The 19025-nt window shown below is 54.8% G+C and overlaps 2 protein-coding genes across 18 annotated transcripts in view; both read right to left on the minus strand.

Moving 5' to 3' along the window:
• Nucleotides 1–2: 2 nt before the first annotated feature.
• On the minus strand, nt 3–815 carry MIF (macrophage migration inhibitory factor). Its single transcript, XM_047761895.1, has 3 exons — nt 608–815; nt 271–443; nt 3–188 (listed from the first exon to the last, which is right to left on the minus strand). The coding sequence occupies exons 1-3, from the start codon at nt 713–715 to the stop codon at nt 122–124; spliced, it is 348 nt and encodes a 115-aa protein (XP_047617851.1). The 5' UTR covers nt 716–815; the 3' UTR covers nt 3–121.
• A 1528-nt stretch (nt 816–2343) lies between these two features.
• The window catches only part of SLC2A11 (solute carrier family 2 member 11), a 28049-nt gene continuing 11367 nt past the window's right edge, over nt 2344–19025 (minus strand). For 6 of the 17 annotated variants that reach the window (XM_047761882.1, XM_047761890.1, XM_047761885.1 and 3 more), the window contains 11 exons: nt 18671–18769; nt 17031–17191; nt 13145–13269; nt 11308–11437; nt 10662–10810; nt 7680–7867; nt 7447–7557; nt 6995–7096; nt 6841–6916; nt 6496–6623; nt 5820–6308 (listed from right to left, as the gene is read on the minus strand). In XM_047761882.1, coding sequence (XP_047617838.1) covers nt 6108–6308; nt 6496–6623; nt 6841–6916; nt 6995–7096; nt 7447–7557; nt 7680–7867; nt 10662–10810; nt 11308–11437; nt 13145–13269; nt 17031–17191; nt 18671–18769 — 1470 coding nt within the window. In that variant the 3' untranslated portion in view covers nt 5820–6107. Of the gene's footprint in view, nt 2417–2924; nt 2992–3112; nt 3380–3811; nt 3952–5643; nt 6309–6495; nt 6624–6840; nt 6917–6994; nt 7097–7446; nt 7558–7679; nt 7868–10661; nt 10811–11307; nt 11438–13144; nt 13270–17030; nt 17192–18670; nt 18770–19025 lie in introns of those variants that run through there. The other 11 variants (XM_047761879.1, XM_047761881.1, XM_047761880.1 and 8 more) reach the window with 8 other exon arrangements.

A 19025-nucleotide genomic window follows, 5' to 3' on the forward strand; every position in this document is an offset into this window, starting at 1 on the left:
GCAGCCGTCTCCACACCGTTTATTTCTCTCTTCCGGGAGCTGGGGTCGCTAGGGGCGAGGCAGGCAGAAAACAGAGCGGGCGGCACCAGGCGGAGAGCAAAGGAATCTTGGGGCGCGGCCCTCAGGCGAAGGTGGAGCCGTTCCAGCCCACATTGGCCGCGTTCATGTCGTAGTAGTTGATGTAGATCCTGCGGAGAAGGAAGCGAGGCTGAGCGGGCAACTGGGCGGCCGCCGTGGCCGCGTGCTCCCCGGCCCTCGGCGCCCACGCACCTGTCCGGGCTGATGCGCAAGCGTTCGGCCAGCAGGCCGCACAGCAGCTTGCTGTAGGAACGGTTCTGCGCACCGCCGATCTTGCCGATGCTGTGCAGACTGCAAAGCGCGCACGGCTCGCTGGACCCTCCGAAGGCCATGAGCTGGTCCGGGACCACGTGCACCGCGATGTACTGCGGGGGCGGGGACGCGGTCAGTCGGCCCGGGAGACCTCGCCGGCCCAGACGCCGCCCGCCCCCGCGTCCCTTCCCCGCCCGGAGCCCCATTCCGGAATCGCCGCCCCACCCCCACCCCCATCCTCAGCCCGGGAACGCCTCGCCCAGCCCTCGTGGCAGACCTGCGCCGGCTTGCCCATGGCCTGCACCAACTGCTGGGTCAGCTCGGAGAGGAACCCGTCCGGCACAGAGGCGCGGGGAACGTTGGTGTTCACCACGAACATCGGCATGATGGCCAGGAACAGTGGGGACCCGAAGCACAGGAACCGACCTAACTGCGCGGTCAGGAAGCAGGGGAACCTGAGCTACGTGACCGCCGCCCGGCGCCCCGCCCACTGCGACTGCGGTTCCGCCCCGTGACGTCACCGCCGGCGGAGATCCCGCCCCCGAGGCCGCGAGGCCTTCGCGGCTGGTGACGTCACCGCCGGAAGAGGCCCCGCCCTCACGGCGGGACTTTGAGACCCTACTCCGCCTATCCCTGGCTGGGGGCCCCCTCCAAAGCCGTTCACCACCTCGTAGCCAGAGGTGTGCCTTTCCCTCGTTCGTCAGCCCTTTTATTTAGTCACAGATATCTACTCATCTGTGTGCCAGGAGCGGGGATACTGTGGTTAGGGGGGCAGGTGGCTTCTGGCCCTCCAGGAGCTCACAGCTGGACAAGTAGATGAAGTCCCAGCTCATTCTCACTGAGCCCTTGTGTGTCCTGAGTCTCTGGGGCCACTGTCCTGAGCGGACGGGTGGGCGTGGTGGTGTTCATGTGTAGGGGTGAGGCGCAGTCACTGATGCAGGTGGGAGGGGGCTACCACAAATGAGTCACCATCCAGATGCCTTCCCTATACCCCTGCTCCTCAAGGTGGATGGGGATGCTGGGTGGTGCCCCGGGTAGGGGCAGCGAGTAGGAGGGGATGTCTGACAGAGCTCAAAGCCCACCCCAAAACTTGAGTCCCCTGGGCAATTCCTCTGTTGTGTCCTCTGGGGACGCCCTCTTACAGGCCCTGAGTGAATTTTCTGTTTCTTCCACTAGTGGTCAGCTCAACGGGTATCTAGTAGGTGCCAAGCATATGAAAGACATGGACTAAATACTGGGTGAATGAAGTTAGCCATGACAGGGCAGGAAGAGGTCAGGGCCAGGGATGACCCTGCAGGCCCTGCCATTACTGGACAGAAGGGCCACCTGACCCCTGCTCTGAGGAGACCCCTGGTCAGGGGGCTGGGCTGGGGACTGGCACTCAAGGGGCATGCAGGTTTGGCCAGTCTCAGAGCTCTCCAGGAAAGCCCTGTCCTTGGTCTCTGACAGTTGTGGTCTGGTTAAGGTGGCAGAGCATGTTGCTGGCCTTGACAATGGCCATATGATGGATCAAGGCCACCAGGCTTGTGGGACCAGCTGGCCTCCAGAGGGAAGGTCTCATGGCCCAGCTGTGCCAATAACTCTGTAAAATGTGGGGTCTTCCAGGTAGGCCCAGATCACTTTCCTCCCCACTCCCACACCCATCCGTCTTTCTGTGCTCAGGGTTCCGTTACCACTGATGCACTGATGTCTCCAGCCCGGGATGCTCCTCTGAGCTCCAGCAGCCAACTCAGCATGGCCTGCTCCCGGTGTCCACATCCAAGTGCATGACTTTTCTCCCACCTCTGATCTCCTCCCAGTGAACTGTGCCTCCCTCCACTATGCCTTTATCCTCGCCTCTCCCCCCACCCCTGATCCCACCTTAGTCTAAGTTAGCTGGCATCACTCTTGGCCTGGCCTCTCCTGGAGGAGGAGTCTGTTCCCCCTGCCTACCCAGGTAGATCTGGCCAGGTGACTTGCTTTGTCCAGTGACCAGAAGTGACGCAAATGATTCCAGGCAGAAGATCCAAAAGCTAGTGCCCAGTTCCATGTTCTCTGATGTGGCAGCGGGTGACACAGAGCCTCTCCAACAAACACCTGCAATGCCCTGTGGGTGAGCCGCTATGGTTTTCAGGTTGTTACTGTGACAGAGGGGAGCCTTCCCCATCAGGACAGCCTTTGTGTACCCTCCCTTCCCAGGAGTAGTCAGTACTGTCTTTCCGGGAGGGCCTCTGAGGAGGGACTAGATTCCCAGTCCCACTTGTCACTAGCTTGGACACTTGGCTAACCTCTCTGAGCCTCAGTTTTCCTGCCTGTAACTTGGGGATGACAGTAGTGTCCATTTTACAGGGGGGTGTTGTGAGGACCCAAGTGGTTTAATTACTGGTGATGGTCCCCGGTACCATCACAGTGCCCTGGGTGACCTGGTCCCCTCCTGCACTTTCCCTGATCTGCTTCAGCACCCAGAGCTCCTGGCTGGGTCAGGCCCAGTCAGGAGCCAAGCACCTGTTCTCTTCTTCCAGGCTATCACCATATTTCTATGTGTGAGTTACTGCTTCCTTCCTAGGCTCCCTGAGCTGGGGGACTATTTCTTTTGGGCCTGGCTGTGTGCCTACCTTCTGCCCTGTTGCTCGGTAGCAGGCAGAGGGCCTCCAAGGCTGTCCATGCCCTAGTCCCCCAAACCTGTAAATGCATTACGTTACATGGCAAAAGGCACTTTGCAGATGTAATTAGGGTTACAGACCCTAAAATAGGGAGGTTATCATGGATTATCTGGGTGGTTCCGATGTAATCACAGGAGCCCTTAAAAGCAGAGAATTTTCTCCAGCTCAAGTCAAAGACAAGGCAGAAGGGGAGTCAGACTTAAAGCAGAGGGACTCAGTGTGCTGTTACTGGCTTTGAAGATGAGGGGGCCTCAGTCCCGAAGCCGCAGGGAACTGAATTCTGCTAACAGCCTGAATGAACTCGGAAGTGGGTTCCTCTCTAGTTGACCTTGAGACACCTTGACTTGGGCCGTGAGTCCTAAAGCAGAAGACCAGTCACTTTGTATTCGACTTGCAACCTACAGAAACTGTGAGATAATAAATGTGCGTTGTCTTAAGCTGCTAAATTTGTGGTAATTTGTTCTAGAAGCGATAGAACAGTAACACACCTGGCGTCACTGGGGCTCCAATTACCAGCTGAACCACAGCCCACACTCACCTGGAGGCCTTGGCCAACAGTTGCCAACCTGCCCTGAAATCCTCTCCCCTTCCCTCCTCACTGACAGAGCCCCAGTTCTGTTGCTCAGAATATTCCCTGTCCCAGAACCACAGCAACCAGACGTGGTGCAGTGATGCACGGCATGCACAGGGAAGCAGCTGCCTTGCTCATGGAGATGCTACTCTACGCCCTCTCTCCTGATCCTGCCTGGAACTTGGACATGACCTCCAGATGTGCAGCAGCTGCTGGGCCACCTTGAGCGGGAACACAAAAGCAAAAGTCAGGAGTAGCAACAGGGTACCTGGGGCGCTGCTGGCTCTGCCTGGTCCTGTCAGCTGCCTTCTCGTTGCAGAGGAGAATCAGGCCCTCTGCTCCAAGCCCCAGATGCCACTCCTGGCTGGTGCAGGGGACTTCTTAAGAGCCATGTCCCGTAGGTGAGTGCTGCCAGGCAGAGAGAGAGGGAAGGGATGAGAAGAGGCAGGCCTCTGAATAGGACCTGAGTCACCTGCTGGGAAGGGGGTGCAGGGAAGGGAGGCTGCCAGGCCTCTGCTGCAAGGCTACTGCTGTCCTCTTGTTGCCTCTCCCTGACATGAGCCTGGCCATCAGTCCTCAGTCCCTGTCCATGGATATCGGTCCCCGTCCCACGGCCCCTCCCCCAGAGCACACACATAGAGTCGCTCACAGCAAGAACCCAGCAGGCCCTGAGCCCCCATCCATCCACCCCCCACCAGTCCCTGGGCCTTTGTTCAATGGATGTAGTAAAATTTGTGCTGAAGACAAGCAAACCCAACCTCTCCCCCTCAGTGGGCATCACATGACCTGGCAGGGGTCCTCTTTCCCCCGATGACCTCCCCCACTCAGCCAAAAAGGTCCAGACTTTAAGACAGTTGTCTGCCAGGAGACCACCAGGCTGCAAAAGCTGGGCCTAGGCTGGGTGGTCCATTTGGAGCTGTAACCACCAGCCTACGCCACAGCTGCAGACACACCAAATCCAAGCCGCATCTGTGACCTACAGCACAGCTCGCCGCAACACCAGATCCTTAACCCACTGAGCGAGTGAGGCCAGGGATTGAACCTGCATCCTCATGGATACTAGTCAGATTCATTTCTGCTGAGCTACAACAGGAACTCCTAAAAATCTTTTTTAAAAAATAGTGGACAAAACATTTGAGCAGATTCTTTACAAAAGATATGTGAATGGTCATGTTAACACATGAAAAGATGCTCAACATTATTAGCCATCAGGGAAAAACCATGATTAAACCATGAAATGCCACTGCACATTCAGGAGAATGGCTAAATTAAAAAGACCGACAAATAATAAAAACAAAAAGGCTGAAAATGCCAAGTGCTGATGAGGCTGAAGAGCATACAGAACCCTTACCCGGTGCTAGTGGGAATGTAAAACAGTGTAATCACTTTGGAAAACAATTTCTTCTACAGTTGAAGACATTCCTTATTACACTTAGCAATTCATTGACCCAAAAGAAGTGAAGGCATATGTCTACACAGTTTGTGCAGGAATGTTAACAGCTGTTTTATTCATGATAGCCAATGGTTAGAAATAGCCAAAAAGGCCACCAACAGAGAAATGGGTTCATAAATTATGGTCTATCCATACAGTGGAACACTACTCAGCCACACAAAGAATAGATGCTAATACATACAACAATATGCACGAATCTCAAAAGCTTTATCTGGAGGGAAGCCAGACACAAATGCATACATGTGGTGTGGAAAAGACAGCAAATTCTTAAAAGGCCAATCTGACCTATGGTGACAGAAGGCAGGTCTGTGGCTGCCTGGGGCCTGGGACGGGGTGGGGTTTTGACTGCAAAGGGGCACGAAGGAACTTCGGGGTAATGTGAATGTTCTACCTTGATGGTGGTGGTGGTTCATGGGTATGTACACCTGTCAAAACTCATCAAACATATACTTAATATGGATACACTTTATTGTTTGTAAATCATGGCTCAATAAAGTTGACTTTTTAAAAATCAATTTCTTGAAAATTCCTTCCTAACCATGCCCTCTCAAACACTCCCCAGCATACACACCCTTCACAAGTTGTATTTTCTTCCATTGCGTATCCCAAGTTTGTAATTACTATTATTATTATTATTATTATTATTATTTTTTGCTTTTTAAGCCCGCACCTGAGGCATATGGAAGTTCCCAGGCTAGGGGTCAAATCGGAGCTACTGCCACCAGCCTAGGCCACAGCCACAGCAATGCGGGATGTGAACCACATCTGAGACCTACGCCACAGCTCATGACAATGCCGGATCCTTAACCCACTGAGCAAAGCCACGATCAAACCCACATCCTCATGGATACTAGTTGGGTTCATAACCTATGGAGCCACATTGGGAACTCCCTGTAATTGTTTCTAGTGGTTTCCTGTTAACTGCCTCTAGACAGGGAGCACCAAGAGGTCTCAAATTCCATCTCTCCGAGTCACCACTGACGGCCGAGCACCATGTCTGCACATAGTAGGTGCTCAACAGGCACTCACTAAATGAGGGAATGAGGGAGCTTAGTAATGGAGAGGGCCAGAGGGGAGAGCAGCTGGCTGGGCCCCAGCCACACCTGCCGAGCTAGAGCTCTGTGGCCTGGATAACTCCCGGGCCCCTCCACTCTGGGTCCTGGCTCCATCTGGGGAAGTTGAGTCTGTGCAATTCCTCAGCGATCTCCAGGAAGGTCTTGCCTTTGGTCTCAGGGAGGAACAAGCCAGTGTAGACGGCCCCGCAGACACAGACACAGATGAAAGGCACATAGAGGAAGTGGGACAAGCCCTCCTGTGGGTTAAGAGAGAACAGAGACCTGGTGTGGCCCACTTAGCCCTCGGACAGAAGGCCCCATGACAGGGCCTGATGAGGGGCTTGAGCCTCTTTGCTCAGATGTGCCCCATCCCCTTCGGTTTCACACTCCCTGGATGGAGCCTCCCCTGGCTGCCGATGGGGACAAAACCTCAGGAAGGCCTACCATGATGAAGGGGAACCCCAGCCCCACCACGAACAGCATGGTCCACATGAGCACCCCGCAGACCATGTAGGCAGCAGGCCGGGTCGTCTGGTCAAACAGCTCTGTGGCCAGGATCCCAGTCACTCCAGCTGGAAGGAGAGGTTCTGATGGGGCTGCCAGGCATGCCTGCCTCCCCCGCCACCTTGCCCCAGACGGGAAAGTGGGGGCCCCCAGTAGCTCCTCCAGCAACTCCCTCCCAGAAGCCTGTACAGGTGAGCGGGGCAGAGGCCACTCACCCATCCCTCACCCAGACAACCTTGCTCCTTCAGCAAGGCCCAGAGCCTGCAGCCCTTTGGGCCCACTCACCAGGGCCGATGCCAAAACTGAGGATGAAGGCAAAGATGCAGGACATGGCCAGGTATGGCATCCAGGGGAATGAGCTCTGTGCCAGAGGAGTGGGGTGAGGGGGCTGAGGGGAGCTCAGGCTGCCAGCACCCAGCCCTCATCTCCGCCCAGCTACCTGCAGGCACAGGGCTGTGGTGAAGATGCTCGCCCAGCAGGTCATCAGGCCGTAGCCCCCCATCAGCAGCATCCGCCGGCCCACCTTCTCGATCACCACACACTGCAAAGGAAAGGGGCCCTCTCTGAGGAACTAAGTACCCCTCAGGTCGGGGCCAGGCAGTAGGAAGGGACCTCATGGGGAGGCTGGAGTGCGTGTGAGTGGGGAGCAGGAGCAGTTTATCACTTCAGGGCATTAAGACATTAATTTCCCAGAGGTCTACGGTCACTCAACTTCAGTTTCCCCATCTCAAAATGGTGATGTGAGTGCCCAGCAAACAGTAGGTGCTCAATACGTGTTCACTAACTCGCTGAATTTTGACAGAGTGACCTGAAGTGGAAGTGGCTTAGCGCGGAGACTAGCACCCCGAGGGTTTGCTGCAGGACTGGGGATCAGCCCGGAGCCAGACTCACGCTGACCAGCACCGCCAGCAGCTCGCAGCCTCCGGTCCCGATGGCCGCATACTGGACCTTGTCTGGGGGGATTCGCGCCTGGAGGAACACGGCAGACGCGTAGGCGTACACCTGCGGAACAGGCGAGGGGCCACTGCGGGCGGGCTCCCTCCCAGCCCATCCTGTACCATTTTGTCCCACCTAATCCCACCCTAAGCCACCCTCTGCCACCCCCCCACCTCGCCCCGGCTCACCGCGTCATTTCCGCACAGCTCCATGGCCCCACCCAGCACCACCAGGCTGGCCACCTGCCTCCGCAGAGCTCGGTTCCCGAACAGCTCCCAAGGACGCCGTGCGTGGCGGCCCAGGCAGGCGATGCGCTCCTGCTCCAGCTCCGCCAGCTCCCCCGCCAGGTCCGCCGGACCCCGCAGCCGATGCAGCGCTGGGGGAGGGGGGAGGCGGAGGACGGTGATCTTTCCTCCCGCAGGCACCCACAGTGAGCTCCCCACTCCTTTCAAGGGCTCCCTTGGTCAGATGGGCATGCTTTTCCTCGTCCTGTCATTTCACTGAGCCACAGACCAGAAAGGACTATAGCAACTTAAGGGGGGTGGTGTGGGAGAAAGGGGTCTGAGGTTCAAAACAAAGGACACAGCTGACGCAGATGCCACTGTCGTCGGGGTTCTCCACCCCTCCCTGTATCCAAGCCCTTTACTATGGGAGCGGACAGTTGCTCCCACAAAGGGCAGATGGTTGCCCTGGGCTGCACCCTGTCCTCTGGATCTGTGGGAGCGCACCTGGAACCCTCCAGCCCAAGCCTTAAGAGACCTTGCCTGTTTCTACTTGCTCTTCTGTCATCATCGTAAAAACTAGCGGTGGGGTTGGCCCACTGGTCCCAGGAAGAAGCCGAGATAGCCTGATTGGAACGTCCTAGATCAGCCAACGCCCAGCTGACCCACATAAGCAACTGGGATGAACAGAGTCTCCAGCCAAACCCAACCTACATCAGCCAACCTCAGAGAACTCTGAGGCTTGAGCCAGCTAATTGCTTCTTTGATTTGCCGCTAGAGAAGCAATTTCTGCTGCTGTTAGGCAGCAACAGAAAACACTAAAAACAAAACAAAACAAAACAAGGAGTTCCCATTGTGACTCAGTGGAAATGATTCTGACTAGTATCCATGAGAACGCAGGTTCGATTCCTGGCCTTGCTCAATGGCGTAAAGGATCCAGTGTCGCCGGTGAGCTGTGGTGCAGGTCGCAGACATAGCTCAGATCCTGCGTTGCTGTGGCTCTGGCATAGGCCAGCAGCTACAGCTCCGATTCAGCCCCTAGCCTGGGAACCTTCACATGTCTAGGGAGTGGCCCTCAGCAGACAAAAGACAAAAAAAAAAAAAAGAACAAAAACACGTTTCTCATCTTTAGCTTCTCCAGCCAGGAAAAGTCCTGAGTTACAGCCTGAAGGCCAAGACAAAATCCAGAGCACTGCCAAGGAACCTCCGCCTCAGGGTGAAGATCAAGTCAGGGGTGGGGCTTAATGCAGTGCCTGCCTCACAGACCCACCTGGCTGGAAAAAAAGGTGCATCACAGAGGCGTATTATGGGTATTGGTCCACATCAGCTCAACATGCCCCAAATTCCCGTAATTAGGTCACAAGAGAAAAGCATGTCTTAAAAAGAACTGTGGGTGTGGCTTTTTGGCACATAAATGCATTGAAAATTCACATCATTTTGGAGAAAGCTGCATTGACAAAAGCTCTAGCAGCCTGGATGAAAAGAGACCAAGACAGTTTGAAAGCTACAGACTTCTGTGTCGCAGTTTCCTATAGGTGCATTTTCCAGTGCCCTCTCAACTGTTGAGGAAGGTGATGGAAAAGGAAAGACATCTCGGAGAGCAGGACTAAGAACATGGGGGAAACATGGTCCCCTCCTGGAGGCAGAGCCAGGGCTTGATGGAGGAACGCTCCCCACCCTAAGGCCGGGGGACATAGCAGCATTTTCCTAGGGCACTCAGCATTGGTATGGATGGGACTGCTTTCTGCCTCCTTGCTGCCTCTTTTTTGAAAAGAGAGTTAGTTCTGCTTACACTGTCCCGTTTGCATCAGTTCTGCCGAGTGCAGCTGGGGCAGAAGACTTGTGTTTTTATGCCCTAGGTTTGGATCAAGAAGAGGCATATATAGGGACTTCCCTGGTGGCTCAGTGGGTTAAGGATTCATTGTAGTCACTGCCATGGCTTGGGTTGCTGCTGTGGTGCGGGTTTGATCCCTGGCTGGGAAACTTCCACATGCTGTGGGTGCAGCCAAAAGAAAAATTTAAGTAAAAAAGAAAAAGAAAAGGCACATATGGACCTGACATGATCTTAAGATTCTGGACTTCAAGGCTGAGCCATGATTGGGTGACTATGGGTTGGGTGGGAAGGTCCAGATGAAATTGAGCATATTCTGGACCCAGGAGAGACATAAATAATAACTGTGGTCACCATGGCAAGCTGGGAATACATCTTGGGCCCTGGTCCTCACCCCTCCCTAAATCTATATGCCCTGCCACATGAGTGGAGATGCTAGGGATTTTTCCATCTCTGGACTTTGGGCTCAAGGAGAATGACTCTCTTTGGCTAATGGGACCAAAGGTTTGGAAAGTGCTTGCACAGCTGGATTTGCCTTCTTATGCCTCTGCCACCACCATAATAATAGCATTCCTGGGCTCATCCATCAGGACCAAGAGTGAGAGGATAGGTATGTGCAGCAGAGCTGAACTTCCCCAGTCCCCAACACTGTGATCCAACCCAGCTGAGCTCAGCAGGGTCATGCAGCCAGCCCAGCAAGTAAATGAGTAGAAGATACAGCTAATGCTTTAAGCAGAGATTTGGGGATTGTTTCTTGGGCATCAGTGTTGTGGCCACTGCTAACAGATAAGACCATCAGCCCAGCTGGTACTGGGTCCTTGAGGTGCTACCTGGTGTTGCACCATCTTGCAGGCCTGGGGTCGGGGGCTCCTTCTCTGCACCACACTGGGGGGTCCCAGATGGCAAGGGCTGGATCTGTTCCATCCCACTGCACTGGTGTTTAGGACAGCCCCTTGATAAATAGTTTCAAAGGGATGGATGGATCATGAAATTGAGGCACAAAGAGAGGATGAGCTTTTCCTGAATCAATGCATCTGAAGAAGTGAGGAGGCACATGCTCTGGCCAGATGTGCCCCAAGGTCAGGGGTGGTCTGGGGACACCAATGTGGGGGACTCACCTGCCAGGCAGGCCTCAGAGTCTCCACGGTCAATGAGAAGGTAGCGCGGGCTCTCAGGGAGCAGAGGCAGGGAGGCCAGCTGGAGCAGCCCGGGCACCAGGCAGCTGGCCAGCAGCAGGGGCCAGGCCTGTGGGCCACCCAGGAGCTCCCTGGGGAAACGGAGGAGAGGTTGGGCCAAGACGCTCCCTTGCCAGAGCCCTGTCCCCTGTCCCCTTCCCACCCTCCTGAGGGCAGAGGGTCTGCATTGTCCTGTGCTTCTTCCTAACTAGCTCTGGGTCTGGACACCCAGGTGGGCACTTACGATAGGGCAGGTTGTGACCCCACCTTAATCCACAGCTCTTCCCAGGGCACCAGCTCTGCCCTCTCCTCTGTTTTCTGGGATAAACAGGACATCCTCCCTCTGAAAGCCTGAACCCACACCCTCTCCTCTGTCCAGACTGGTCTTGGCTCCCTGACCTGGAGAGGCTGACAACCACCCGCTGTGTGCTGGCCAGATGCAGGGGGAAAGGGTTTCATGGCCTCGATACAGGGAAGCAACACCTTAGTCTACTTGGGTGGGGGGGTGGCAGGGGAGAAATTTAGGTGAAGCAGGGCTTTCCCTGGCATCTCTCTATGCACTCAGTGCCCAGAGGTGGGGGGTGCTTACCTGAGTCCCACCACCTGACCCATCACGATGCCCAGGGCAGTGAAGATGGCTGAGGTCATGGCCACGGCCCCACGGAGCTCCCTGGGGGCGCTCTCCCCCAGGTACATAGGCTGGACATTCATGCTCACCCCTGGACACATGCACACCACAGCATCAGCCACAGGCTGGACTCCCCACAACGCCTGGGCCTGCCCCCCTCACCTCCAGGCTCCAAGTCCTGCTCCCCGAGCCCAAACACCCTGAGGGTTCCTCCCCACCTGTTGTAGGGCCAGCCAGACTCCGGTCCACACCCAGGACTTCTGAGAGAGAAGCCCCATCACTGGGAGGCATGTGAGGGGCTTGGAGGTAAATGATGCCCACTAGCTGCCCCGGCTCTCACCTCACATCAACTACCACTTCAGGTTCCCCCCATCCGGGCTCCCCCAGGGATGCACCTGGTGCCCAGGCAGCTGGGCACCCCCACTGCCCACCCTGGATGGTGACAGCTGGCAAAAGCTAGCAGGGTGCAGAATTGGGGCATCAACCATCTGGGAATGGCAGCGACCGCTATTCCATCCTCTCCACACCTGGGGCAGGAAACAGCCCTCGTGGGGCCTGCTGCTCTCTAGGCACCTGGCAGGGGAGCAGGGAGGAAGGTGGATACCCCTGCCCTTCCTGTACACACTTAGGGAGGGATTTCTTCTGTGCTAGGGACTTGGGCATAAAGACAAAGTAAGACCTGTCCCTTTCCCCTGGGCTGTTCCTAGCGAGTCACTTCTAGTAAATAGACTGTGGCATACTGATGGTGTATGACTTCTGGGATTAAGACATAAAAAGCACTAGGCCTTCCTCCTTGTGCCCACATGCGTGGGCTCTGTCTCTTTCCCATGACTTCCTCTAGGGGGAGCCGGCCGCCACCCAGTGAGAACACTCAAGCAGCCCTATGGGGAGACCCACAGGCTGAGGAGCCTGGGCCTTCTGCAAACAGCACCAAAGGGCACCATCTTGGAAGCAGGGCCTGCAGCCCCAGTCAAACCTCAGGTGACTGCAGCCCCGCCTGACAGTCTGAGAACAGCCTCACATGAGACCGCAAGCCAGGACCACCCAGCTAAGACACTTCCAGTTCCTGTTCCTTAGAAACCATGAGTTAATACATGGTGCATGTATCAAGCCACTAAATTTTGGAGTTCTTCGTATCACAGGAATAGATAACTAATAAAGACATCTGCCCCTGGCTGTATAAACAGTAGGGAGTCAAGGGGGGTTGTTGGTGGGCACCCCTAAAAACCTAGGTGGATATGCTCAAAACTGTTCCCTCCCATGAAGAGCCCTGGAACCCAAGGAGTCCCTAACAGCTGTCCTGCATCTGTGGGGAGGATCAGATATAACTTGTCTGAGGTGCCTTTTCACTTTGACTGCCAAGAAGCTCAGGCTTAGAATGTTGCTCAAACATAGGACCTCTGCTAGTGTAGGTCGGGGGATGTTTGTCCTCCCATCCCTGTACAACATTTCCATTTTTCCAGATCCACCTTAAGTGTCTAGTGATATAGAGCCTTTTAGCATTTGGCCAAAAAAAAAAAAAAAATGGTGGGCATGAGTGGAAGACAAATCAATGAATAAAGAATAAGTGAGTGAGGAGTTCCCTGGTGGCTCAGTAAGTTAAGGATTCAGCGTTGTCACTGCTTTGGCATGGGTTTGATCCCTGGCCCAGGAGCTTCCACAGCCCATGGGTGGGGCCAAGAAAAAAAAGAAGTAAATGGATAAAGGGAACAAAGCGGATACATGGAAGAATACAGGGGAAGAAAGGAACAGAGCGGCAGGAGGAGCCCCCCCGCCCCCGTGACCCCCCTCCTCATACCTGCGCTGACCCCCACAAGCAACCTTCCCAGCATGATCATCTCAAAGGAGCCTGCTCTGCGGCTGAAGCCAAACAGGGTCGCTGCAGCCACCACAAAGATGTTATTCACCAGCAGGGACTTCTTCCTTGGGCAAGTGAACACAGTGAGACAAGCTCAGGGTCAGTGCCTGGGACCCCCCTGGAGACCCTTCTCTGCAGCTCCAGCCAGCCCTGATCAGACCTTCAGGCCTGGGGGACAGTCAAGGAGGTAAAGCTCCGTGATCAGAAGTGATGTTGGCCCCTATAGCTAGAGTCACTCGTGGGGTGCCCCAAGGGCATCCTCCTCTCTCTCAACATAACCCCGAATTCCTCTCCTTTCTGTGTACATCCATCTTGAAATGCCAGAGCGTGCATTTTTTGGCTTTGTCCCTCCAGCTCCTTTGTAACACAAAGGGTCTAATATCTGATTGTTTGGCCTCAGTAAAACCCCAGAAAGGTGAGCAGGGCCTCTGAGAGTGAGGGAAGGGATCCCAGAAGCCAAGTCGAGTCCCCTCCCATGGCCCCCACACATCACAGTCACTGCTCAGTCAACCTTCAGGATGGCGGGTCATCCCTGTGCTCAGTGGGACAGACTGACAACCAGGAAGGCACCCCGGGGAGGTCGGCAGCCCCACTGAGACGACACAGCGCCGCTCTGGGCTCCTGACCCTGAGTTCAGAACTGCCAACACATGGGTTACCCATGGGAGCTCGCAGTGGATCATGCGGCTCAGGTAGGGACAGGAAGATGGCCTGGAGGAGGCCACTGCTCCAGCCGACAGCCCATGGGTGAAAGTTGAGCCAAAGACCAAAATCCCCTGGTCCAGAGGACACAGAATAATGGATGGTTATGACAAGCTTGATCCAGCAGCAACTCCAGCTGTAAGATACACGTGATTCCTCATAGGTCCTTCCATGTAGCAATTTATCAGACAAACACATTTTGCTGCATTTCAGTGACAGCCAACAGTAGAAGCACTGAGCTTCTGCCCAGTGTCGCAGCTTTACCGACCCCCTTAAAGACACGGAAGCTCTCGAGCTGGAAGAAAGCCTAGAAAAGAGGAAGCAGCACATACACCCAACAGGGTAGAGGCCACCGCACCAGCAGAGATCCTGAGGCCTGAGGGCACCTGTGCTCCCCTGGCTCTAAGACAGATGACCAACCTGAGCCAGCCTCTTTCCACTTTGCGGGCAGCCTGCCCCACATTGCGTGTTTTGCTCTGACACTTGCACCAGTGCTTGCAAACCTGGAAGCCTTGAGAGGAGGATTCCCTCGTGGGTCTGTTGCTTTGCCCGCAACCCTCTAGACCAAGGAGACTGCAGTGCTCAAAGGGCCAGTGGTGCCGCCTACAAGGAGAATCCTGATGTGATGAAGACTGAGGGCTTCCGAGTAAAGCCATTACTATCCCCTTAATCAGAAATAACTCCTGGCTTGTCACCAGGCCCTGGTGGATAATAAACACCAGACTGGGATGTTGGGCAATTGTCTTAGGCAACAGAGCCCTGGTTTTCCACTACTTGAAGTAGAAGACATCTGATAAGAGAAATGTTCACATGTTGAGATCTAGGGAAGTCATTCTGGCTTATATATGAGTTAACTTGAATTTTATGCTAACTAAAATAACCTGTTTGTGGCCCATCAAACATACACTGTACATCTGCTTTAATTATTGAAGAAAGGGGCACCCTGACCAGAAGCAAAGATGTCCATGTTAAAAATAAAGCTTGGGAGTTCCCTAGTGGCTCAGTGGGTTAAGGATCCAGCATTGTCACTGCAATGGCTTGGGCTGCAGCTGTGGTGTAGGTTTGATCGCTGACCAGGGGAATTCTGCATGCCACAGGCACAGCCAAAAAAATTTTTTTTTTGCTTTTTAGGGCTGTAACTGCAGCATATAGAAGTTCCCAGGCTAGGGGTCGAATTGGAGCTGCAGCTGCCAGCCTACACCACAGCCACAGCATTGCGAGGTGTGAGCCATGTCTGTGACTTACACCACAGCTCCCTGCAATGCCAGATCCTTAACCCACTGAACAAGGCCAGGATTCAAACCTGCATCCTCGTGGATCCTAGTTGCGTTCATTAACGGCTGAGCCACGAAGGAAACTCCCCACCAAAACTTTTTTAAATAAAAAAATGCCTCTCTTCCAGAGATGCCAGTTTTGTTCCTCCTCTGATGATAAGACTCCCTTCCCTGGTACCAAGGCCAAACTGCCTTGCTGTGTACGTGCTGATCTGTTCTTTTTCTCTTTCGGAAACCTTGAAGACATGTAACCCTGACTTGCGTAATGTCATTTTTTTCTGACAAGACATAAAACTGCAATGAAAATCCAGCTTTTCTGGAGAAGTTTCACAGGGTCATCTGGGACACAGGCTTCTGGGCTAGACCTCAGTTTGGCTTGAATAAAACTGTTTTCTGTTCTTTTTTTTTTTTTTTTTTTTGGCATGGCATACAGAAACTCCCCAGCCAGGGTTTGAACACTAACCACAGTAGGGACCTGAGCCACGGAACCACCAACACCAGACCTTTAACCACTAGGCCACCAGGGAAATCCCTCTTTTTTATTCTTTTGTTGATTATTTTCCTCAACACATCCTAACAGACACTCCTATTTAATACACAATATGCTATTTGTGAAATTTTGCATCCAACAAGGGGATCGTGATGAGCAGGTGCCTATGGAACTCAGGACTGAGTTAGGAACCCCATCGCCCAGAAGCAGATGGCCTTAGAGAGGTCGGCTGACCGGCAGAGGGACCCATACCATCAGGACTCCCAAGCCTACCCAAGCATGAAGATCCTAGGTAAACAGCCTCCGCCCTTGGAACTGCTGAACCAAGACAAGAACGGAGAACCGGGGGACAGACGTCCCCAAGGCAGGCAATGGTGTGACCGGCACCAAAACCAAGGAGCAAGCCCTCTGCCTATGCTTCCAGGCTCTGGGTCGTATGACTTAAACTGCATTCACCCACCAGTTGCTTTTCCCTTGATTGCTCTCTTCGCTGCTCCTCCTCCTCTCCTCTGCCCGAGAGGTGTCTTGAGGGCAGTTCAGTTTACCATGAAGTGTGGAGGCTGCCGACCATCAAGAGGTCAACTACAGTGGTGGCAGGATGGTCCATGCATGGAAACCCCCTGCCCTCAGGAGAAACACAGCTCCACTGCATTGGCCCCGGTGGCTGTGCAGAGACGGTGCCCTGGTTGTCTGGTGGCAGGGAACGGAGGGCCCCTGCAGAGCTGAATATATGGGATAAAGGTGTCCATGTGTGCTGGGGGCCAGCCCCCCCCCAGGGGGGGCAGGGGGAGCCGCTTGTTTTTCTGCTTGGCCTTGACTCGCTCCCGCTGTCTCACAGGTGCAGGCGCTCCACCCAAGATGGGCCAAGAACAACCCGCCTTCCTGGATTCTCAGCTTGAAGGCAGATGCTGGAGTTGGAGCATGGTTGGAGCTGAAGCCACCCTCCTGGGAGGAAAGCCCAGGCTCTGCAGCCTTGGACCCTGCCATCCCCAGGCCTGCCTTCCAAGAGCACGTCCTTTCACCCTGTGGGCAGCTCCAGTCCCCATTCAGCCAGCCTGTCTCTCTTGTTTGCCACCCAAGAACCATGTCAGTTGGACGTAAAGGGGGAAATCCGGGAGCAAACACTTGCTCACAGTAACAGCACATGCTGGCAGCCGTGGGTCCCCTCCCAACTTGAGACCCTTTCCTCCATCACATCCCCTGGGAAGCCTGGGTCTCAGGGCGACACTGCAGGCAGAATGGGAGGCCAGTGACATGCTGCCCAGGACCGGGGCCTGCTGGGCCTCCTGCCCAGAGCCCTCAGCCTGTTGACAGGAGTGCCCCTCATTGAAGGGCATTCGGGATGCATGGGAAGCACTCACCTTCCCAGCTTGATGGCCAGGGGCCCAGCAAGCAGCGCTCCAAGGAGGCCCCCCAGGGGATACAGAGATATGATGAGGGACCACACCAGCAGCACCAGGTGATCGGGCAGTGGCTGGCCGGTTCGCATCTGCCACGTCTCATTGGTGAATTCCTGAATGTGCTGTGGATGAAGAGGCCAGTCAGTGCCCGGGGCAGGGTCCCCCTCCCAGACCAGTGCTCTCCCCAAATCCTGCGCCCCTCAATTTTTTTTCTTTTTCCTTTGTTTTTATTTATTATTTACTTATGTATTGTCTTTTTTTGTCCTCAATGCACGGAGCGAGGCCAGGGATGGAACCCGCAACCTCATGGTTCCTAGTCGTTTTGTTTCCGCTGCGCCACCATGGGAACTCCTATTTATTTATTTATTTACTTTTTTTTTGTTTTTGAGCCAGCTCTTTCAGACACAGCGTCTCCTGGAGCTCAGAGCTGGCCAGTCTCTATGCGCCCCTGAGTCCACTATCAGCCCTGTCCCCTCTGCTTCTGGCCTGGGCTTCACCTGCATGGGCCACATGAGCAGGCTCCCTTGCTGACCAGCTTTCTGATGGACTTGGCCATTGATGAGCACCAGCGGGGCCTCAGAGGAGGCAGGAGAGGGGTCTGTTCCCAAGGCTCTCTCCCCGGGGAGGTACCTCAGGCTGGCCACAATGCTTGACCAAAGGTTGCTGCTCCTCTCAAGGTTCCGCTTATCCCTCTGGGGGTCGGGGCAGCACTAAAGCTGCATTACTGCACCCCCCTGGCCTGTGTGTCCTTGTGGCCTTTGCAAACCGTCCTTTGTGGTATCAAGACCAAGTGACTTTTCTGGAGCATGTCATGTATTTCTTTGGGATGGTGACAAGCCCCCTGAAGTGTCTGTTAGATACACATTCTGTATTTGTTGTGAAGACTGGGAATTAGGCCCAGAGAAGTGAAATGACTTGCCCACGGCCTCAGCCACAGGTCAGGACTGTAGCCAGGTCGTCCAGACACCCCAGAGCCCCACCCCCCCGGAGCCGCTGCTCCAGGTCTGTGGACAGGCCTGTGTGGTTAGGAATGACTACGCTGGGGGGAGACCCAGATAGACTCCCCATGGTCAGAGAATTCATCATGTCATCAAGGTCAGTGTCTGGCTGGTCTTAGGCCCTCCAACGGGACGTGAGGGTCAGTGCGTGGAAGTGTGGGGCAGCTCTCTCCAGCCCGGGCCAGTTCAGGGTAATGGCTGTTAGCTTGGTGTCTGCCAGGGCCCTCTGGAGGAAGGACCTGTTCCCAGGGAGCTGGGACCAGGGCCAACCTCCCCTGACCTTGGATGGAAATTCTCAAGGCTGACCATTCAAGGGGGAAGGAGTCTCTGAGGCCAAGAAGGTCCCATTTGCAGGAGCAAGTCGTAGCCCATGGGAAGCAAGGCCTGCGAGTGTCCTGCTGCAGGTAGATCCCCTCCAGCCTTTGAGTTTGCACTGAAGTGGACACTCACATGCCGGTTGAAAATACAGATATACAAATGCAGCCAGCTCAGACCCCAAAAGTGCCACCAAGTGGATGCTGGCCTGAAGATCCAAAGCGGGCAGCTATTGGCCCTCGCCCAGCACCCACTGGGATGGTGATGGTGGGCACAGAGGGTACATACCAAGGTTGGGGCATTGATGATAGAGAGGTTGTAGCCAAATTGAAAAGTCCCACCAATGCCAGCTGCACAGATGGTCAGGAGCAGGATCCTACCCTGAACCTGTGGAGAGAGGAGAGGACAGAAGGACCGATTACAGCCTCCACAGCCCTCCCGGGGCTGGACCCCACCAATCACAGCATTGTAATATGTCTGAATTGGGCAATAATGTCTCCACTTTGCAGATGAAGAAACTGAGACAGAGAGGAGAGGTGTTATCTAGGTCCCATGGCTGAGGCACCCCAGCCTTCTGCTCTGAGTCCGGGATCCAGCTGCCCCTCAGTCCATCCCCAGCCCCACAGGATTTGCCTGAGATGGA

Source organism: Phacochoerus africanus, chromosome 15 (assembly GCF_016906955.1).
Source record: "Phacochoerus africanus isolate WHEZ1 chromosome 15, ROS_Pafr_v1, whole genome shotgun sequence".
NCBI lineage: Eukaryota > Metazoa > Chordata > Mammalia > Artiodactyla > Suidae > Phacochoerus > Phacochoerus africanus.

What these genes read in the sequence shown, in the direction of transcription:
- MIF (XM_047761895.1), bottom strand. Translation starts at nt 715, where the DNA reads ATGCCGATGTTCGTGGTGAACACCAACGTTCCCCGCGCCTCTGTGCCG. An exon ending in CCATGGGCAAGCCGGCGCAG is followed by an intron (nt 444 to 607) that starts GTCTGCCACGAG and finishes CCGCCCCCGCAG; the next exon opens with TACATCGCGGTGCACGTGGT. An exon ending in TTGCGCATCAGCCCGGACAG is followed by an intron (nt 189 to 270) that starts GTGCGTGGGCGC and finishes CCTTCTCCGCAG; the next exon opens with GATCTACATCAACTACTACG.